This window comes from Arvicanthis niloticus, chromosome 12, assembly GCF_011762505.2.
Source record: "Arvicanthis niloticus isolate mArvNil1 chromosome 12, mArvNil1.pat.X, whole genome shotgun sequence".
Taxonomy (NCBI): Eukaryota; Metazoa; Chordata; class Mammalia; order Rodentia; family Muridae; genus Arvicanthis; species Arvicanthis niloticus.
In genome coordinates, this window is record NC_047669.1 from 14,269,007 (window position 1) to 14,290,738 (window position 21,732).

Here is a 21,732-nt window from a genome sequence, read left to right on the forward strand (position 1 = left end):
AGCTCTTGCTGTTAAAAACAGTTAGTGCTTTTAGATGTGATGTGTGTCAGATATGATTTTATATTTAATGATGAATAAACTTAGCAGGATGACAGACAACACTGAGTCTAAGAGCATTTGCAGAATAGGTGTTTAAGAAGTCAGATGAAAATGAAACTGCTAAACTAAAGTAAGGATTGATTGACTTTCCATAAAACAGTTAAACTGGGTCTGACTGTTAGAGGAGCTCACTGTGCTGTACATTTTTGATAGCTCATTGGTTGTACAGGTTAACGTCTCACCTTCCTGACCTTAAATACTGTACTTACTGTTATAAATTCATGCCCAGATACGCTATAATATGTCTTAAATGTCAAATGCTTCTTATAAAATATACATACATACACAGTACCAGAAAACTTATCAGTTACATTTAAATTCATACTTAGTGTACATTGATCTTCAATGCTAGTATTTTAGTTTCCCTTCAGTTGCAGTAGTGGTGCACACCTCTATCTATTTCCAGTACTCAGAAAACAGAAAAAAGGCGGCTTTTTGTGATCGGAAGGCCATCCTGTTCCAAGTAATGAGGTCTAGGATAGTTAGGACTGCATAACAAGACCCTGTCTAGTGAGCTCTCCACTTCCATTTATCTTACTATATTAACTTTTATTTAAAGAGACTAGTTAATTTGTGTTTGGGTCAGTCTTTGGGCTTCCTGACTGCTGGATGTTAAGCAGAAAAGATAAGAAACAGGATAACTGTATAGAAACTGGAGGCATTGCTCCGGGTAGAGCTGTTGCCAAGCAAATCTGCAGTACCACACAAAAAAGATAAGAGAAGGAGAAGGAGATAGAAAGAGGGAGAAGGGAACAGCTAACATGTGTCTCATATACTTAAAAGTAGTTACCAGATTCTATTTAGAGTGGCAAGATGTCTACTTATCTCTCTTTTTATAATGCTGATTTTCCAATAAACTGAATACATAGACCATTTTTTATCATTTCAGGTGTGTAAAATACCATATTGGGGAGGCCTGTCCTTTGTTAGGCTTGAAAATTTCTAAGAAATGAGAATTGCAAATGGCAGTGATGTGAAGTGAAATGTCATCACCTATGCAGTTGAGCCTGAGAGAGCTATTACTTTAAATTGTGACTTCTGTTAATGAATTATATTCCTTCTAAACTTATGGTAGTTATAATCTTATCATTGTGTCAGCTTAGTAAGGCTATTTATTCATTTGACTATGTCTTTGTTAGAAATTTAAGTGAAATACCAGTTAATTTTATTGAAATATCAGACTATCCCAAGCCAGTTAGAAATCTGTTTCAAATCAGGCCAGACCAGTGAAGGTCCAGTACCAGTAGAGGTGATTTGTGGTGATCTGTGTAGTCAGATCCTTGGAAGTGTGAGTTTAAAAAAAACAAGCTTTCTCTTCATTTTTATGATAAGATGCACACACATCAGTCTATATTTTAAATTTACCACAATGTTAAGTAGACTGACTACACATTTATTTTCATTTATGTATATATGTTAATAGCTTTGGAAACAAATTATTGAGGTATTTTTGTTAGCTACTATTTTAACTTGGTGGCATAATACATTGAGCCAGTGATTCTATGTTTCTTGAAGATCCATTAGAAATGCTTAAAATATATGCCCAAGGCAAGGGCTCATTCATCCTTTAAAAGTTAGAATATATGGTATTAAGGAAAGTGTCTTAATATTGGTCAAGCATTCAGAAGTGATTTTTGTAATTGTGGGTGGCTCTGCCCAGTAGTGCAGAGAAAGAGAGTTCTTTAGAATAAATGAGGTTTTCATTTGGTGTTCATTTACGGATGGTTATACTAGGTACCTTATCTATGGATTCTATTAAGAGGTTTTTTTTATTTCTGAGGGCTATATATTCATTCTGTTGACTAACTGTAACTTACAAAGGCATGCAAAGGAAAATATCCACAATTTTGAAATGACATTAACTTTTAGCTTATTTGAAATTTATAGAATGGTTTGTAGTCCTATAACATTGATAAATAACAAAGCATAATTGACAGCCTTTTTCTCTAGAGGGTACAATTCTAAGGTCATCGCATTTTCTGATATTTACTCCATGTTTTGTTTTCCCTAAAATTTTGTAATGTCATTAGCAGGTGGGTCAAAGCTGTGGGAAAGATCTAGAGCAGATTTTTTTTTGTTGTTTTGTTTCAGACAGCGGGTGGGCAGGACCATTTCTGACAGGGTTTCACCACATTTGTAGATGGCCCTGACTGCTCTGCAGGAAGATGTACAGGCTAGACGAACCCAGAGGAAGCTGTTCTATTTGTTGTCTTAGCCACATTAAAGCTTTGATTCAGGAACCTTCTTTTCTGTAATTTCTCTTCATTCTCAGTTGCTTTGTTTTTCTTTTCGTTCCTCTTTTGAAGACTCACTTTGGTCCTTAGTTCTCGCATGACTTTCTGATGTTAAAAAACTGTATGAGAAATGTTTCTACCAGGCAGATTTTGCGAAGTAACTTTGTTAAAATGTTTGAATTGTGCATATTACTACTTGATGCCCAAGAAACATTTTTTTTTGAGATGTACCCCATGGTACACTTTACACACTGGATGCAGTGTCCTCAATATTAAATGTTAAGGGAGAATGTATTTTTCCTAATATTTTCATTTTTTTTTTAAAACATTCCTAGTTACCTCATTGAATTGAGTTTTTTTCTAGGAATGAAACCAAGAGGAATAAAAGAAGCTGTCTCTACTTCAGCACAAGCAAGCCACAGGGACCAGGAGTGGTATGATGCTGAAATTGCCCGGAAGTTGCAAGAGGAAGAACTTTTGGTGAGTACATTTAAGGTTAAAGTTCAAACAAAGGGCTATATGGGCTGAATCATAATTCAGTTTTATAATAAACACTATAGAGTTCCATTGTTGGCATTATGGTTCCCTGAGGGGAATTCTATAACTGCTGTCTTTTCTAGGGGTGGGGCAATCAAGCCAGTGGATGTGGAGCAGAATATACTCCCCTTACTCATGGTTTACGTTCTATGATTTTGGTTATCTGCTATTAAAAATAAATACCTTGAGTACATTACTCAAAGTGGCATCTTTCATTGTTGGGATTATTAATCTTTCCTTGTTGCTGATTTGTAAATTAAATCATTTTGAGTTTGTTTGTATTAGAAAAGTAGTCATCGAAGGGCTTGGCGTTATGTGCAGTTTTAGATGGTGGTTTCACTTAGCCTATAGGAGTGTAGCTTACTGCATCAGGAGGCCTCTACATCTAGCTGTGAGGATTGATAAGGCATTAGCACCAGAACTCCTTGTCCTCATTTCTACATTAATACATTTTGTTGGTTCTCTAAAAATAATCTGTTGAGTAGGTTGCAAAGTCCTTCTATTCTGACTGGTGAAAGTATAGCCACTTATCAACAACTTCAGGAATTCCACTACAACTGGTTTCAAATTCCAATTTATTTTATATAAGATGTAAATGGACAGCACAGATTCCAGATTATCTGTTGTGTTTCTGATTCGCAGGCTACTCATGTGGACATGAGAGCAGCTCAGGTTGCCCAGGATGAGGTCAGTTCACATTAATAAGGTTCCCTACATTGTGAGAAACCACCTCAAGTCTGTAATTAGTGACATTGCCTGTGTCTTACTTAGGAAATTGCTCGACTTCTGATGGCTGAAGAAAAAAAAGCTTACAAGAAAGCCAAAGAGCGAGAAAAGTCATCTTTGGACAAAAGGAAACATGACCCTGAGTGCAAGGTAGTGTGGGACTGTTTTTTGTTTCGCTTTATTTTTAGAGCAGCAATAAAATGAGAGGTGAAAACAGGGTTCTGCTTTCAAGATAAGGTCTGAAAATTCATTTTGTTATGTAAAAATATATACATTGCATGCGTGACTAATGTGTCATGGTTGTTTCACAAAGAATCATGTAATTGAATTTAAACTGCTAAGTTTGCAAAGCACATTTTAGTCATTTTCAGACTGACTCAGGTCTGATTTTATCTAATTACATTACAAAAGGATGCAGTGTGTTCATCTGCCTCCAGAGCCATCCCAATGGCCGATACTTGCTTTGCACTTACAGTTTGCCTGAATTGTCCTTCTCCCCTCCAGACAGCTCTCTTTTGTTTTGATAGCTGGTGACTGCCAAGTGAGTGCATATCCCTAGCACCCATTGCTTATGTCTTAGTCCTACAACACTTGCAGGACCGACGACTCTGGGAAGCAGAGTTTGTACTAGCTTGGGAACATGGAGTCTAGAGTATGGACACATGACATGTGTCGTCTCTGTACTTCTCTGCACAGTGCTCTTCTCCATGTCTGGTCCTGCCTCACAGCTTCAGTAATTATTACGAGGCAAAATACCTCAAAACTATGATGATAATGTCACTTAGCCCCTTTTCTTTACTGAGTTGTTAAGTATCCATCTTAAAACAAATAGAAGTATTATTTGCATGTTAGTTACATCTTTTCAGTCCACTCATCTTTACAATTTAGGATGTGTGATAACATAAGCATTCCCAAATGTTCTATTACATAAAAGAAGCCACAGATGCTTAGATTCTTTAACCAAGAAAAGATAGTTTGCTTTTTATGAATTGTTAATCATAGAACAGGACCATCTTGCTAGCAAGAATCCCCCTTTTGCAGTTTTTAGATTTTGTAACTGCTGTTGGTACAAATCTTTTCTTAGAATTTTTTTTTTGAAATGTATTTTAGTGGCTGGCTTAAAAACCTTTGCCCTAAGTTGGATAAACAGAAAAGAGCTTAAGAGCTCCATAGTTCATCCATTTTGTCTTCTAGATTTGTTCAGCTGTGCAGCACCTTTGTTACTTATTGTGTCTGCACATGACTGTGAGGTTCATGATGTGCGTGTGTGTGTACATGTTTGTGTTTGAGTGTATTGAGTTTGCGCACGCGTGCGTATGTGTGTCTGTGTGGCCCACTCATTTGATTAGCCAGCAGATTGCACCAGACCATTGTGTCTTAATTTTTGACTTGAATAGTTTAATATATTTTATTCAGCTAAATGTGGTCAGAAATTCCGAAAGGAATGCTTGCTGGGTTATAGATGTTTTATAAACTTTTTGTTTCCTGTTGTTTGGTGTTTGTTCTTCTGTCCACAGTCAAAAGGAAAGTCGACACACTCAAAGTCAAAAGAGGGTGATGAAACACACCGTTCCAAGATTGACAGGCCGTCGAGGTAAGATGACACCTGAGAAGGAGACAGTAGACACTGGGATGTAAAAGGAGAGGGTCCTGTGTTAAGCCTGCTTCTGACATTTAAGGAGTTTGTACCCTCAGCTAGAAAGAGATGAGATTAACTAATTTCTAAATTAAAATCTCAGATTTTAAATGTTTGTTGGGGCTGAGAACATCTCTGGATAAGAGCATTTCTGTGCACACCTATGTGCATTTGTGTGTGTGTGTATGTGTGTGTGTGTGTGTGTGTGTGTGTGTGTGTGTGTGTGTGTAGTTAATTCCTTTGTTGCAGAGTCAGTGTCACTGTAGCCAAGTAGCTGACTGTGCTCAGTGTTCTTCCTGACTTACAGTCACAGTGATGAGGAACTGTTCTCTTTTCACCTTTACTAGTCAGCAGTTGAGTCTGGAAAAGAAAGTTCTATTTTCTTTATTGTTTATAGTCTTTCCAGAATGTTTGATTAAAATATGAAGAGAATGCTTAAACACAGAAGGATGGCAAGGAGAAAACTGGAGAGGAGAATAGAGGAAGTTCTATCCATGGACATTATAGTTAAGTAGGAACAAGAAGCTTTGGTAGTTAGCAGGAGGCAGACTATAAATAAGTTATGATTTGTACATTTCAAGCCCCCCAGATGAAAGCGTATTGAAGGCTTTCACTATAAAGAATGGATGGGAGCTGGAGAGATGGCTCTCAGAGGACCTGGCTTCAGTTACCCACACCTGTGTGGTGGCTCACTATGATCTATAACTTCAGTTCCAGGGGACCTGATGCTCTGTTCTGGCTTCTGATGGCTCCAAATATGCAAGAGATTCACATATGTATTTGTAGACAAATACTCATACACATAGAAACATTAAATATACCAGAGACTAAACCACCAACCAAAGAGCATACAGGGATGGGCTGGTCTGTGGCTGGTGGCTCATTTGTAGCAGAGGACCGCCTTGTCTGACCTCAGTGGGAGAGGATGCACCTAATCCTGTAGAGACTTGATGCTCCAGGGAAGAGGGATACAAGGAGGTAGGGAGGTGAAGGAGGGTGTATATGTGGGGGAGCACCCTCTCAGAGGCAAAGGGGAGGGTGGATTGGACAATGAACTCTTGAAGGGGGCAGAGAATAGAGGCAACATATGAATGTAAATAAGTAAAATAATTAAAAAAAAAAAAAAAAAAAAAAAACAGAAGAAGAAAAACAAATCCTTAGCCAGGCATGGTGGCACATAACTGTAATGCCATCAATCCAGAGGGAGAGAAATGGGTATCCCTGTAAGTTCATGGCAGTCCTGGGATACATAATGAGGGCAACATAGAAAAAAATCTAGTGTCAAAAAAAAGCAAATAAAACATTAAATTTGGATTTTAGCTTGATCCCAGCATCCACATGGCAGCTTGACTGTGTAACTCCAGTCCCCACCCACTGCACACATGTGTTTCATAGACATACATGCAAGCAAAACACCCATATGCACACACACAAAATACAATAAAAAGAAAAAGAGGAAGTAGGTATGTTTAATCAGATTTGTATATTAAACAGCATACATATATATTGAATTATGTCTATTTTTATGTTTCTGTGTATCCATTAAACTTAGTTTAAGTGAGCAAACAAGAAAACTTGTCTAAAGAAAGACAAACAAAACAAAGCTTCAACTTCAGGCTTTTATACTGAAAATGTCAGTTCCTTTTTGAGTTTTTCCCATAGAAATTCTAAATCTTTTTTCAAGTCTCCTTTATTTTCTAGCACATTCATATGAATATTGACTGTATTTATTTGCACTTGATCATCTTTTGATCGTCCTAATACTTAGGGCTAAGATAAGAACCGTTCCTAACAATGAACATTTCTTTGCTGTTGTGATAATTACCCAGATCACTAGATGGTTTCTTAAGTGACCTGAATAAAAACACTGGGTATGAGAAGCCTATTAGCCTGACTTAGGTGTGAGCAACCAGCAGCTGATTTTTGAGGTAAATGCTGAAGAACACTTAGCAATTTTATTAATTAAAAATATAATTTTTAAGAGAAGGAAGTAGATAATACAGAATAAACTCTTAATTTGTAAGAGTTTTCCCATCTTTAACAATAAATACCACTAACCTAGAAACAATCATTCCCATTGCAATATAATAGCATAGGAAACAGTAAATCTAGAAACATTCCTTGTATAGACTGAGGAAGTCTATTGTGATCCGGTCTATTCTAGAAATTGCTGTGCAAACAAGATCTGAAGAATAGGAATATCAGTGGATATGTTGATGTGGAAGTGGGTATTTTGCTGGGTTTAGCCCATAAACAAAGAACTGCAGGCAACTATTGGCTGCTGGGAGAAGGAGGAGGAGAACAGCCTTTTGCCAGGGTGAGCCAACTTGTCATTTGTCCAGTGCACACTGCTCAGCTTGAAACAGTATTCACACAAACAACACAAATGGACTCAGCAGGTTGTATTTCATATGTATGTGTGTGTTTGTGCATTCACATACATGTGTTAGATACATATGTAACAAATGTAATCAAAGAAAAAGAAATCAACTTGAGAGTTGGGAGGGGTATGCCCGGTCTGAAGGCATGAAAAAGAAAAGGGAATGGTGATGTAATTCTATTTCGATTAAAAGTAAAATATGTAATATTTGAAAACAACTGAGCCTGAGATCTCAGGGTGTCTTAGAGTGAGTTGCTTTTCCTGCACAGACATCCCAGTGCTCTTGTCTTCAGATTTAGGGGTCTCTGGTGAGATTCGTGAAAAGGTAAGGAGACTCTCTGCAGTGATAAACATCCACTTTTCTTGGACTTGGCTGCCATCCTCAGCCACCTTGTGAAGCTAAGTCCGAAAAGACACATGTTTTCTGTCAGTTCTTCCTCATAAGCCTTGTGGTACTTTCTAAGGTTCTAAGAATGTCATTCAGCATTGAGAAAACAAGCAAACAACAGACTTAATATTTGCAGGCACATGATTTGGGGTGAAAGTGAACTGTGCTTAAAGTGTTTTTATACATATAGCATGAACAAAAATATAAAAACATAAAAATGTATTTCCAGATGACATTTGAGTGTTTGAGATACACGAATAAACAGCTCACTCTAGCAGGCCCTTAGTTCTCAGACTGTTAGTCTTTCGGTTTTGGGCTGCACAGATTTTGACCTACGGCTTCCATTTGAAAATCTATAGATACATGTCAGATGTGCGGCCACTGCTGTTTCTGCTGATATACACATGTTCAGCTCTGCGTTGATCAGAGCACCGTTTCCAGAGTCTACTGGATTCTCTTAAGAGCTGTTTTCTCTCTAAGCTTAAGCATCTGCTCTTGGATCAGTCATTCATTTCATCTAACCATGCTACCCTGCAGACTTAGGTAGCATGTTGTAGGTCAACTGAGCTATGTAGAGTTCTCTCTGTACATACAATTTGTTATTTCTTTTGATCCTTCTAGATACCCAGAAAGAGATTTCTGCTAGGGACAAGTAGAGAAATTCAGTGTTAGCTTTGATTTGGATCTTATGTAGTCAGTTTTATACCAAACTGACTAGAGCTTTTCAAGCCTCAAAATATTTACACCTTGTGATTATACAAAGCATCCTTTAATACCATTATAGATCTGATCTATAACAGCCTTTTCAGGCTCCATGTTTTCCTGTAAAATTTAAGTATACCTTTGGAAAAATCAAAGAATTAAGCTGGTTTTTCTTTCCATTTTTATCAATGCCAAATATTTGCATAAGTCTATATTTAATATTAAATACTTAGAATAATTTTTTTCTTTTTGACATTTTTTTTCTCTTTGACATAAGACCTTTTAAATGATTTGCATAGAAAGCTGCAGGTGTTTTAAGGTGGACTTTGCCACCTAGTGGATGAAGAACTCCATTGCTCGTGAACGGTCTGCCATTCTTGGTAGCCTCTGCCCTTTCGTACTTCTTGTTTTCATCTTTACTTTCTTTATTAATTTATTCACTTCTTTATTTACTTGGTAAAATCTGGCAATATGGAGTAAATTAAGGGCAGGCTATATATACCTCATTCACATAATGGTTCCATAACAATGACTCATACATATTACATATTGTGGAAAAAATTAGAGACTCATACACATTAAGAATAGTAAGATAAAAATAATTTATTCTAAGACATGTAGCTATCCAGGACCTAACCTGAGCATTCTGAAGCACTGGGCAGTCAGATTCTACAGAAGAGCTTTTGCTGTGTTGCTCAGTGAGAGCTGGAAGTATAGCAAACATTTTAGGTTCTTTAAATTCTGTTTGCCTGCAGACCACTGCCACCTACAGGGATGGGCCCTGAGGACATGGAGCCCAGCCATTTTACAAACCAGCACAGTGGTGCACGTCATTTTCCAAAGTCTGAGTCCTCGCATAAAGGTAAGGAGCATGTGTGTGTCAGGCCGAGGCCCTCTGTGTTAACCTCGTGTTGTGATAGGAAATGAAATACTGTCTTTTGATTATGTGGTAGAAAAATTAAGCCATCTGCTGCACAGCAGTTACTAAACATTCGAAAGCCGGAAGTAAATCACTTTTAACTATGTGCAGAGTTTCCTAAGTATTTACACTTTTCTCCATGGAGAAGTTATTGCTCTCTCTTCACATTATTGGAAGGAATTGCAGTTCCATTTAGATTGGACAGCGTTATCTGTACAGTTTAAACAATTGGAATCTGAAGGCTGAAGCTTTTCAGTACTAATACATTCTTCAGTTTCAGACTTTCGGAACATTTCAGATGTAGACTTTTCCAACTTAAGAGTATCTCACTTGCCATTCGATAGTCAAACAATTAGGTGTAAGAAATTAGAGATAGTCTATGCACATGTTTCAAAGAAAAGTTTCAAAACCTAAAACAGTTTTGTTTCAAAAATGTTGGATGATATACGGCCTGAGGGTAGGGATTAGATTAACAGTGCATGTACATACATACCACACAGTTCCTGGTAGGGATTAGATTAACAGTGCACGTATGTACATACATACCACACAGTTCCTCACAGACGACAGGTACAGTAAAGAACATGAGGAAAGAAATGGAGAGCTATAGAGGATTAATGATTTTGCAACAGAAGGACAGCTGGATGAGTTTGCTTTTCTACACACACACAAGCAAACACAAGCAAACACAAACATGTTTGTCACAGTTACATAGTGAGGTAGAGTTTCTTTTCTAACTTCCCTATCTCCAAAACAGTGGTAGTAAAATAATTAGTCCAGAATTGTCAGTCATGTAGAGTAAGCCTTGTGAAGGGAGGTTGTGTGTGGTGCTGTACTCCTGTAGTCCCAGCACTCCACAAGCAGAGGGAGAAATAGAGGAAACGCCAGCAACAGCGAGACCTTGGGAGGTAGGGGAGTAAAGGAGAGATGATTGCAAATCAGGTTACAAGCATTAGGTCTCAATATTTGATTGAATGTTTTAAAGATTTCTTAGGTGATATTTTTATCATTTTTTTTCACTTACTGATATTTTTAACATCTCTGATGCAGCTAGAAAGTTGCTTATGAATTTGTTTTCTCTGAACCTGAGTTTGTATTATTTGGGGACAGTATATGTCTGTTAGTCCTCAATATGTATTTGCTGCAAAGTATTAAAATGACAAAGTGATTCTGTACATGACTATTTTGTAAGCAAAAGATTTCTAAAAATGTAAGGAGGAGCCATTTGGAGAGTACATAGAATCGAAGATGTATCTTGGGTAGGGAGACAGTGAATTGAGAGTATTTTCATCTTTTTTTAATTTATTAAAACTTTAAAGAACTTGCAAATGAAAACATATATATAGCAAAATGAAGCAGATTCAGGGCTTATCCATCTCTGAAATCATATGTGATTAGAGAGCCATTCAGAAGGTGTGGAGCTTCATGTTGGAGTTTACACGTTGACTGCTAAGTATTTATTTTGCACTTTTGCACCATCAAAAATGTAAAATTTGTGGCAAAATTAAAAGTACAAAACCAGTTAGCTTTAAATTCTCTTTTCTGTCTCTCATGCTCCTCCCCCTACCCCAGTTACCTGGACTTTAATGATGTTTCTTTTTTCTTCTTTCCCTAGGCTTCCATAATAAGCAGTAAATCAAACAAAACAACAAAAGGGATATGCCTCGACAATGGACTTCCTATAGCACATATTACTGAGAGATACAACATGCATTCCACATTGGCTGTTGTCCTTCTGTGTGCCATTGCTGGGAGTTACTCTCAAGTGTTTTTTAACTAAAAAAAATATTTCACTTCATTTTAAAATTTTAGTTATTTTAGTCACTTGGGCAGTGTAAGAAAATGTAGCTTCTGAATATTGGCCACGTCTTCTGTGGATATATTTCCTGGGACATAATAATTCTATAAAACGACAGTTGCTAGTTATACGATATTGGCATCTAGGGAATTGAGTTTATTTAGCAATTAGAAGTGTCCAGAGATTCATCATCAAGTAAAGATCACATTGGATGCAGTGAAGTATAAGGAAGTGTATGGAAGAGCTGCTCTGCTGCTTGTTAGGATGATATTTTCAAAGATACAGCCTTTGTTTTTTATTCTTTTCAGAAAAGTAAAATCACAACAATAAAGTATAGGGGAAACACCCAGAGCAGTGGAAGTCTGTTCTTCTGAATAAGTGGATTGGTAGAGGCTCTAGATGGTCATGTAACCCTCACTTGTTAGTGTGTACTGCTGTTTCCTCAGGATCAAGTCTTTTTGACGCCCTTAGGCAATGACTAACGTGCTAATATTTATTTGTAGAGACCTTAATTGTCTGATATTTTCTCTCACGTCCATGAAGAGTCAACTCAAAATTAAAGAAGAAGCAGCCTTCTGTTGCCTTGCTTTTCTAATTTAATTATAGAGCCAAAGGAATAGAACAGTGTCCATGGGACTTGATACCATCCATCCACCTAGCTGTGCATATCCAGCCTCTTGCTCCCAGGATATAGCGGTTTTTGTTGGCAACTTTGCAGTGATGTTTTACACACTTTCAATATTAGATTAATTCAACATGAAGTTGGATTTGATGAAGTGAGTCATTATCCAGGTGTAGCCATCCATGGCTGACAGTCATTGTATTCCTCTCTGTAAGACCTTTTAAACTCCTCTATAAAATTCTGTATTTATCCATACAACTTACTTAATATAAATGGCAGCCATGCTGAACCTATATGTGATTGCCATTTTCCCAGCTTGACCTGCTGTTCTTTGCAGTGTATGGATCTGACGTTTTCTGGTATGTCAGTATGCTGTTTACTTAAAAAAGCAGAAAATAGGGTTGCTGAGAGAAATGATTTAAGGACTGCCCGCCTTCCATTTGCCTTGTCTTTCCAAACTGTCTTAAACATGTGGAAGATTCTGGAATGCTGCTCCCAACAGATTTTGATCTCTGATTTTGAGAACAATCTTTTGTTTCATAAAGTGATACCTGATAGAAATTTGGGTGAAAAGTGACTAAGAGTGAAGCTGTGGGCAAACAGTCATCTGGGAAGATGCAGATGCAGCAGTGCAGTTCCTGGGAGCAAATGCAAGGGAGTGAACTACAGGCCCAGGAATCAGCCAGCAAGTACATGCAGGAAGAGCATCCTTCAGAGAAGGAGGCAAAGGGAGAGCCTAGCCTTAAGTCAGAATCCATACAATGCTTTCAATGCCACAGCTTCCTCTTACCAGCTTAGTGGAATGCTGTATCTTCATCTACCCTGCCCTGTGACTTTACTTCATGTTTTTTAAAGGCATTTTGAAATGGTAACTTTAAAGAAAAAATATAGTTGTATTTTTATTTGATAATTAGGCAAAACAGGCAACATCTTCTGCCATATTTTTTGTTTTATAAATATTTATTTTTCTATCTCATGAAATGATCACTTTTAACTTTAAAAGCTGCATTTCTTTGGTTTTGCATGAACTTCATTTAATCATATTTATTGTTGTAAAATGTATGTCTTTTAGTTTTAGAAATGCCAAGCCATTTAACCAGAATGCTGAAGTCTTACCTGTCACCCTGGATGGCCAAGTCAGTGCTGCCCTTATGATGGCCAGCTCAGCATCAGTATTGGAGTAGTTGTTACTTTTTACATTTTTTTAAAAGACTACAATTTTAAAATATATTGTTTGTCTTATTTTATTTTATTTTTGTAAAGTGAACAGTTTTTTTAAGAATACCAGTAACTATTATGAGTAGAAAGATAGAAAAATGTTCTTAATTATTCTTAATTAAAATTTTTGCTATCAGTCAAATAATATATCTTTGAGATGATTGAAACAACTAACAGCTCTTAATGAACTGCCAGTATTCACTGTGGTCTCTGCTTTTTAATTTTTAATTTTTATATAAAAATGAAAGCATTTATTTTGTTCATGTTATTGAACACATGCAATTTAATTATTAGGTCCACACTGTATTCTGTTTTGCTATCAACATACAGACTAATTCTTCTAGCCATGAGAATTAGCCTTGAGAATTCTTTTGTTTCTCAACTTGGTTTCTCTGCAGGCCATGTGCTGTTAACACCAGTGTCTCTGGATGGGCATACTATGTTAAGAAGCCTCGACATGAGACTGCCCGACAGGATGCTCTCTCCTTTTCCATCCTAGAAAAGAGGCTAGATAAAAGTCACATTAAATATGCTGACCTGATAGAAATTAATTCCAGTATTTAAGCTACTGTTAGTTATAATTGCCTTGTTGGGAGAATAGAAAAATTGTTTCTTTTGTTCTCAAAGAATATTGAGAATTTTTGCAAATGACTTCACATGTCATTGAAATGTTATGAGGTCAAGTGACTTTATGACAAATGGCTATGTAGTAATGAACTCAAAACCTGAACAGCCACAACCAAACTATGTATTTCTGAGCTTGAGAAACATCAAAATTAGGAAGAGGGATATGCATAAATATATGCCCAAAGAAAACTGTTTTCACAGTGGCCTGGGTCACTGCACCTAGGCAACCGTCTAAAGTATGTGACCTGTGGTCCACTGCACACTTTAATACTGTCAGAGCTTCTCTAAGTCTGTTTGTGCCAAATTTATAACAAAAACAAAGACAAAAAAATATACTGTAATATGGTGCATTCTGTTTACCACATAAGTGGTTAACATTTTACAGCCTTGACTTACAATGAGTATTGCCTTTATTTGTATAAATCTCACTTTGGGAAACAAGAAGATCTGTTACTCTCCTTTAAAAGGTAACTTGTGATTGGCTGAGATCATCAGCCTAATGAAGAGATGAGGCCCATGTAGAAATAACTCGAAGGCCTAACATAGAATAGAGCTTGAAGTAAATGGCTTCTTCCATTTGGTAGGGTGGTGTTTGTGGAAAGAGCACTGACATTGAGGTCACACTGACAAGGAGACATCGTTCCCCTTGATTTCACTGTGAACACTGTGCAGTGTTCTCATAGCACGCTTTTATAAAACAGTTCCTAAAACATTCAGAATCGAATCTTTCATTTAAAAAAGTCTGTAATGTGTCTGTCATATGCTGTTCATAGCAGAAAAGTGACCCGGTCACCCATTCTCTCTTCCTGTCTGACAATCAGAGAAGTGACCCAAAAGCATCACCCCATTTCTCTGGCTATCGGTTGGTGCCTATGTGCTTTAGAGCCGTATCTGTATCTGACTGGTGACAGGATGCTTGTTTCTTCCCTGTATTACCCTGTAATAGGGCAATGCAGGCCGAGAGACACCCACTGAGGAGCATCCTGTTAATGCTGTGTAGAACAGTATTAGCCGAATATGTGGTGGGAGGTTTTGTTTTGTTTTGTTTTGTTTTTTTGTTTGATTAGTTTTTATCATGATATGTAAGATAATTAAAGGGAAGAATTGAAGGCTTTGTTGCTTCTGCTATAACTCATCAGAAATGCTCAAATTTAGTTTCAGTGTCTCCAAGAAGGCAAGGAAAAGCTAGGAAGACATTAGAAATAGTCACTTTTCTGATGAGCCCTGCACTTTATGTCAACAGTGTCTGTGAAGATCAGTGTTGCCTTAAATGAGTTTGAGTGTACTCTAGGCCATTGTGTTTAGTATGCATGAGCTCTCGTCAGCTCTCCATTGGCATGCAGTTCATGGAAGAGCCTCCAGCATCTCAAGCATCCTGGTCACCTGGAGCTTTGAGCTTCTCCCAGTATCTTCTCAGTTCCAGGAGGAGCAAGGCGCGGCCAGACCACTGCTGGGAGCACTCCCTGGCTGGAGTGTTCACACATGATAACTTTCTGAACAGTTGGGAGGTTCTTGTTCATTTTTTATGGTGACTGCAAAAGATGTCCAAGAGGTTTTTTGGTTCAGTGACAATACTCAGATTATTTCTAAGAATTTTAACAATTATTTTTGTGTATTGAAAAGCTTATTTACTATTAAGAAATACCGGAGAACGCCCGCCCCCCGCCCCCTCAAATGGATTGGATGTATTACTTGAAATGGTGATCTGAAGAGTGCTTTAGTCTCTTTCTTTTAACAGAAGCAGTAAAATGTGGGTATGGTTGAGAAGATAGGAGGACAGCTTTTCTAGGCTGCACGCAGATGAGCACAGTCATGCAGGTAACCACACTGATTTATGCATGTGTTTGCCACTAAAAGCCATTTTTTGCCCTTATAAATCTGAGCACAGCTACTAATATGTTCATAGATTTCATATGCTTCTGTGTATTATAAGTAAGAAAAAAAAGTGTTTTTTTTTTCTTATTTTAAGAAGTTAATTTTTATAGTATGCTGACTTCAGCATGTTAGATTAGGGCAATACTAATTATGTAACTGTATTGCCCAGGTCTTTATTGGGGAAATTCAAATATGAAGATGAGAAAAAAATTAAAAAAGTTTGAGTAACAAATTAGCAAAGATTGCCAACAGTAAAAAGTAGGCATTGAGAGACCAGCCAGGCATGAGTGGCGTTTTTCAGAGACATTGCTACACTGATTCACACTGTAATTGCTGAAACTGAGTCTAGCTAAACATTTGCTAAGAGTTTTGGGTATGAGAAGTTTTATACTTATGTATGAATAGTTTCTAAATTCCTTTAGGTTGAAGTCTTGGTGTAATCCAAAAGGCAGATGTCCTTTCCCAAGCATAGCCGTATTTTTCATGGTTTTAAATGAGCAACCAGATATTCATTTCATGAAATAATGTAAATATTAGGAAGTAATATGGAAAAATGACATATAAAAGTAACATTTAAAAATGACAAGTCTCTGTAATGTCTGGTGTCTGCTGAGAACAATCTATCCCTGTGAAACATTTGAACAGTGCTAGATTTGAAAGTACAAGAGTTTGTTACATAAATCAAGTATCTCAGGACATTTGAGGTGACACTGTCATTTATTTCTGTTATAATTTGAAAAAAAATCATTTCTTTAGTTGTGCTATGAGAAAACCACACACTTCATTTGGTAAGAGTTCTATAAGTGCAGTGACCTAGAGAAAAGTATAAAACAAGTGAGATGGGATCCCACTGCTGGCCAGCTTATGGTCAGCCCACCTGCCCCAGTGAAGTGAGATGGGATCCCACTGCTGGCCAGCTTATGGTCAGCCCATCCCCCACTGAGGGGTTGTGCATGGAGCTGATCACAGCCTCAATAGAACATCTCTCATGTCTGAGGATAGACCACCTCAAACCACATGCCTATGTAGAGATTGAATAAAACTGTGAGGAGACACTGTGTGGATACCTTAAGGTGACTGGTGCTGCTGCTGGTGGGCCTGCATGCACCCATCTGGATTAGGCTGCAGGGAACAGTCTATTTCAATTCATCTTCATATAGTCCAGGTTGCTCCTGTGTATAACCTTGTTGGAGAAATGAGAAGTATGGTGATGACTCCTTTGTGTCTGGGGAGGCTGACCTCATAGGTTAACATCTTTGGTTAACATTATTAAGGCACTATCCAGTGCTGAAGCCTTCCTTCGTTACCACTCATACATCTGCATCCGTTCATTTCATCTATGCAAGCTTGTGTTTTTGTGGTTTGTATTTTACACCTGAATATCAGGTTTAACATTGGTGTTAAATAATTTTTAAACCAAAGTATTGTATGAGTAAGTCTGTGCTTTGTTTTTGTGAATGGTTTGAAATAAATACCTATCTTGTTTTCTCTCAATAAAGTCATCCATTTATTAAGTCAATGATGATCTCCTGGTTTTGTTACTACACTCAAAGTCTGAAGTTTGAAAAAGTTATAGCGTATATATGCGTATATTACTTTTTATATAAAAAAGAGTTCCACTAGATTTTTTTTAAATACTAGTAAAATTTTATAACTTTTGTGTTCTTTGGTTGAACTTATGCATACTGTTACACTGTACAATGAAAATTTTAACAAGTAGTTTAGAATGTAAATTATAAAAGTACTTCTATTTTGCATATGATGTTTGTTGACAAAGTCGACACATTTTGTGAGGGCTGAGACAAAAAAGTAGACTGGTTCACACAGTAACCCACGACTAAACGTGTAGAAGTACAACTCCTCCTGTCTGGTAGACACCTAAGTGAATTTTGGGGAAATAGAATCATCAACTCATTAATATCTATACAGTATTTTATCAATATAAGGATTGTTCTTTATCTTACTGCCTTGATAACTGATATAAAAGCATTCAGAAATAAATCTTTTAAAACTCCAATACTATTTTTCAGTTACTACTGACTTTACAGATCCTCTGGAGATAGTTTCTTCTCTAGCAATTTTAACAGGATATTATACTGGTTAACATTTTGTCAACTTGACAGAAACTTCAGTCAGCTGAGAGATCTTGACTGAGGAAATGTCTCCATCAGGTTATCTTTAGGCAAGAAACTGACTGGGGCTTTTGTTTTGTCATGATTGTTGTGGGAGGGTCCAGGTCAGGCAGATGGTCTCAGGATGTGTAAGACACTCTTGTCTTTTCTTATAGTCATCATATGTTAAATCAGAGATAGCCTCATAGTTTCTTTACTAAGTAACCAAGGACACATCACAGCATTTTTTCTTTTTTGATAAAATAGCACCAATAGATTTTTTTTCAAACTACTAGCAGAATTTTATCACTTTCATTTTTTTTTTTTTTTTGGTTAAACACATATAACATGCTACACAGTAAAATTTCAAAAAGTAGTTCAAAATGTAAATCATAAAAGTATCCATTTTGTGTATGGTGATATCCCACACCTGAGACATTTGTAGAACTTTGAACTTCCAAACTAGGATTAAGAAATTATTTCACTGCAGTATAATTTATTAATAAATCATTTTAAAGTTCCATGGGCTCCTTCCACAATACCTTGTCCTTGATTATAAGGAATCCCTGTAATAATTGTTGACAAAGAGTTTCAAATGATTGACTGCAATTGCCAGTTCCATTATCTGTTTTTTTTATTGGATATTTTATTTATTTACCTTTCAGATGTTATCTCCTTTCGCCATCCCCACCCCTGAAACCCCTTATCCCATCCATCTTCTCCTACTTCTGTGAGGGTGTATCCCCACCCATGCACCCATTCCCGCCTCCCTGCTCTTGGATTTTCTGACATTGGGGCATCCAGCCTTCCAGGGACCAAGGCCCTCCTCTCCCACTGATGCCTCACAAGGCCATCCTCAACTATACAGCTAGACATGAGTCCCTCCATGTGTGTTCCCAGGCTGGTGGTTTAGACCCTGGGAGCTCTGGCTGGTTGGTATTGTCACTCTCCCCATGGGGCTGCCAGCACCTTCAGTCTTCTAACTCCTCCATTTGGGAACCCTGTGATCAATTCAATAGTTAACACAAGCATCTGCCTCTGTTTATGTCCGGTTCTGGCAGAGCCTCTCAGGAGACAGGGATATAAGGCTCTTGTGAGCATGCATTTATTCCAATAACCAAAAGGAGATGTGTTTATCAAACCTCTTCACTGAAGGCTGAGGGATCTGTGAAGAAGAGGGTTTGGAAAAATTGTTAGAGCCAGAGGTGATGGATAACTCCAAGGAAGCAGCATCTTCATACACAAAAGAACTGATATAAAGACAAACTCAGACCATGCAACATGTTAAGCAGATGAGGTCCCAGCCCTGAAAATGCAAAGACATGGCCTTCTACTCCTACCCAAGGAGCTATGTTGAACTGATACCCACTGGCAGAGGAAAAGCTTTCTCAACTGAGTTTTCACTGAGTATGTTATACCCTCAGGGTAGGCACCAGGCCTGGGAGAAGCTGTCCAGACCAGAACTAAATGATATTTACAGGGACATTAGGCCTCATTTGGTTTAGTTTGGGATTTTTTTTTTTTTTTTCATTTATCTTACTGGTGTTTTGTATTTTGGTTTCTGGTTTTTGTGGGGATATTTTTGCGCATGTCAGGTGAGAAGTGTTTCTTTTGTTGTCTTTTTTATTACTTTTTTATTCCATTTTTTAAAAACAGTACAGACTTTATTCCCATCCTGGTCCACCCTATTGCCTGGTCCACATAACACACCTCCTCCCCTTGTTGCCAAGAGGATGCTCCCACCACACCACACCTTTCCACTCACTGGGGCCCCAAGTCTCTTGAGGTTTAGGTGCATCTTCTCTGACTGAGTTCAGACCCAGCAGTCCTCCGCTTTATATGTGTTCGGGGCCTCATATCAGCTGGCGTGTGCTGCCTGGTTGGTGGTCCAGTGTCTGAGAGATCCCTGGGACCAGGTTAGATGAGACTGCTGGTCTTCCTATGAGGTTACCCACCTCCTCAGCTTCTCCCAGCTTTTTCCTAATTTCAACCACAGGGGTCACCAGCTTCTGTCTATTGGTTGAGTGGAAATATCTGCATCCAACTCTTTTTGCTTGTTGGGCCTTTCAAAGGGCAGTCATAAAAGTAAAGAACCCAGAATAGTGAAACCAATTGTTCATTGATTTTTAAAGAGAGAAAAAATGGGTGGGTTAGAGAGGTAGAGAGGATCATGGAGGAATTGGGGAAGTGGAAAGACGATCAAAACTGTATGAAAACATTTTTCAATAATAAAGAAAAGGAAAAATAAAAGTAATCGAGATGGAATATGAGAACCAACATTTGGGCTTGTTCATTGCCTCCAGGTGCTCACCAGGGTATGAACACATCCACACTTCTGTCTCTGTCTCTGTCTCTCTGTCTCTCTCTGTCTCTCTCTGTCTCTCTGTCTCTCTCTGTCTCTCTCTGTCTCTCTCTCTCTCTCTCTCTCTCTCTCTCTCTCTCTCTCTCTCTCTCTCTCACACACACACACACACACACACACACGTCATTCCCCAATAATAATTATTAACTCCCTACAACATGGGCTGGAGGCCAACACATTGTTTTGAAAACTTGTAAGTAACACAGGTAATTGAATAATCATTCTGGTTTTAGAGAAATAAAATTTGTCCCTCAGGATAATGAATATACACCAAGTACCTTTGATGGAAGTATTTAATTCCTAAATGAAGGTGATAGGAGACTATGGTAATTTTCAGCAATACGTTTGTATAAAATGCAGGTGAATTAGACATTCTATTTCTCCACATGGAAGTTCATTGTTTAAAAACAATTCCTAAGTGTCAACTATCCACTGACGTTTAGGGAGTAAACATGCTAAAAACTATTTGTGTGTATGTGTGGGTGTTGTGCATACTGTGGAGGTTGTCTCGGCATGTCTGCTTCCATTGCTCTCCACCTTATATTTTGAAGCAATTCCAGTGAACCTAGAGTTCATCCCTTAGGCTACACAGGCAAGTTTGCTGGTGTGCTATCAACCTAGCTTTTCACATGGGCACAGGGATCTGTAATTAGGTACTCATGCTTTTCAGTGTGTACTTTTCCCATTGACACATCTCTTTCCAGTCTCTAAAAAATATTTTAAATATCGAGATAAATTTGCATTCAGAAAAATACAGGAAACTACAAAACAAATAACCAAAACCCCTCAAAATCGAGAATACCCGTCAAGAAAAATGGAGAAAGGACAGAAAAATGAGTGGTGTTTTAGTTGCAAGACAATGGAAAAGAAAAGTCTGTGATAATTAGAGAAATATGAACACCTTCAATAATTGATGGTATTAAGAATTGAGTGTTAATATTGTAGGCACAATAATTATGCTCTAATTATATTTTGAGAGAAAAGTTTTATTTTAACAGGAAGGGTGATATGTAGGAGGAGCTAAGGTGGGAGGAGTACCAAGAGGAGGAGTAAGGAGAGGAGGAGAAGAAGGAGAGGAGAAGCTAGGTGATGAGAGAGAGAAAGAGAGAGAAAGAGAGGGGGTGGAATATCAAGGCAGATGTTCATGTGTCTCCACCAAAGACAGTTGATATATCTAGGTTGGGTATTGGGTTACACTTCTGATTGAGCATTACCAAACTTATAAAAACGTGTATAAAAGCAAAAAGGAAAAGGGGGAATGGGATAAGGGTTTTCTGGAAGGAGGGATGGGGAAAGGGGATGGCATCTGAAATGTAAATAAAATATCCAATAAAAAAATTGTAGGCACAACCATAATCTCAAGATTTTAGACCATAACCTAAGTCCATTCAGGGCTAGGAGATACTACTCTCTAGCTAAGCAGCTCACAAGCATGGGTTGATTCCTTTTCCTGAGGATCTGGTTCCCTCTTCTGGTCACTGGGAGCACTGCACATGGT

General features: G+C 37.8%; 1 protein-coding gene across 2 annotated transcripts in view; it reads left to right on the plus strand.

The window, feature by feature from the left end:
- Window positions 1-17,280, plus strand: part of Ccdc50 (coiled-coil domain containing 50) — a 55,897-nt gene extending 38,617 nt beyond the window's left edge. Inside the window, exons 7-12 of one of the 2 annotated variants that reach the window (XM_034515045.2) lie at window positions 2,698-2,813; window positions 3,513-3,557; window positions 3,642-3,746; window positions 5,114-5,190; window positions 9,458-9,564; window positions 11,237-11,408. In XM_034515045.2, coding sequence (XP_034370936.1) covers window positions 2,698-2,813; window positions 3,513-3,557; window positions 3,642-3,746; window positions 5,114-5,190; window positions 9,458-9,564; window positions 11,237-11,256 — 470 coding nt within the window. In that variant the 3' untranslated portion in view covers window positions 11,257-11,408. Of the gene's footprint in view, window positions 1-2,697; window positions 2,814-3,512; window positions 3,558-3,641; window positions 3,747-5,113; window positions 5,191-9,457; window positions 9,565-11,236 lie in introns of both variants that reach the window. The other variant, XM_034515046.1, reaches the window with a different exon arrangement.
- The last annotated feature ends 4,452 nt before the right edge of the window (window positions 17,281-21,732 follow it).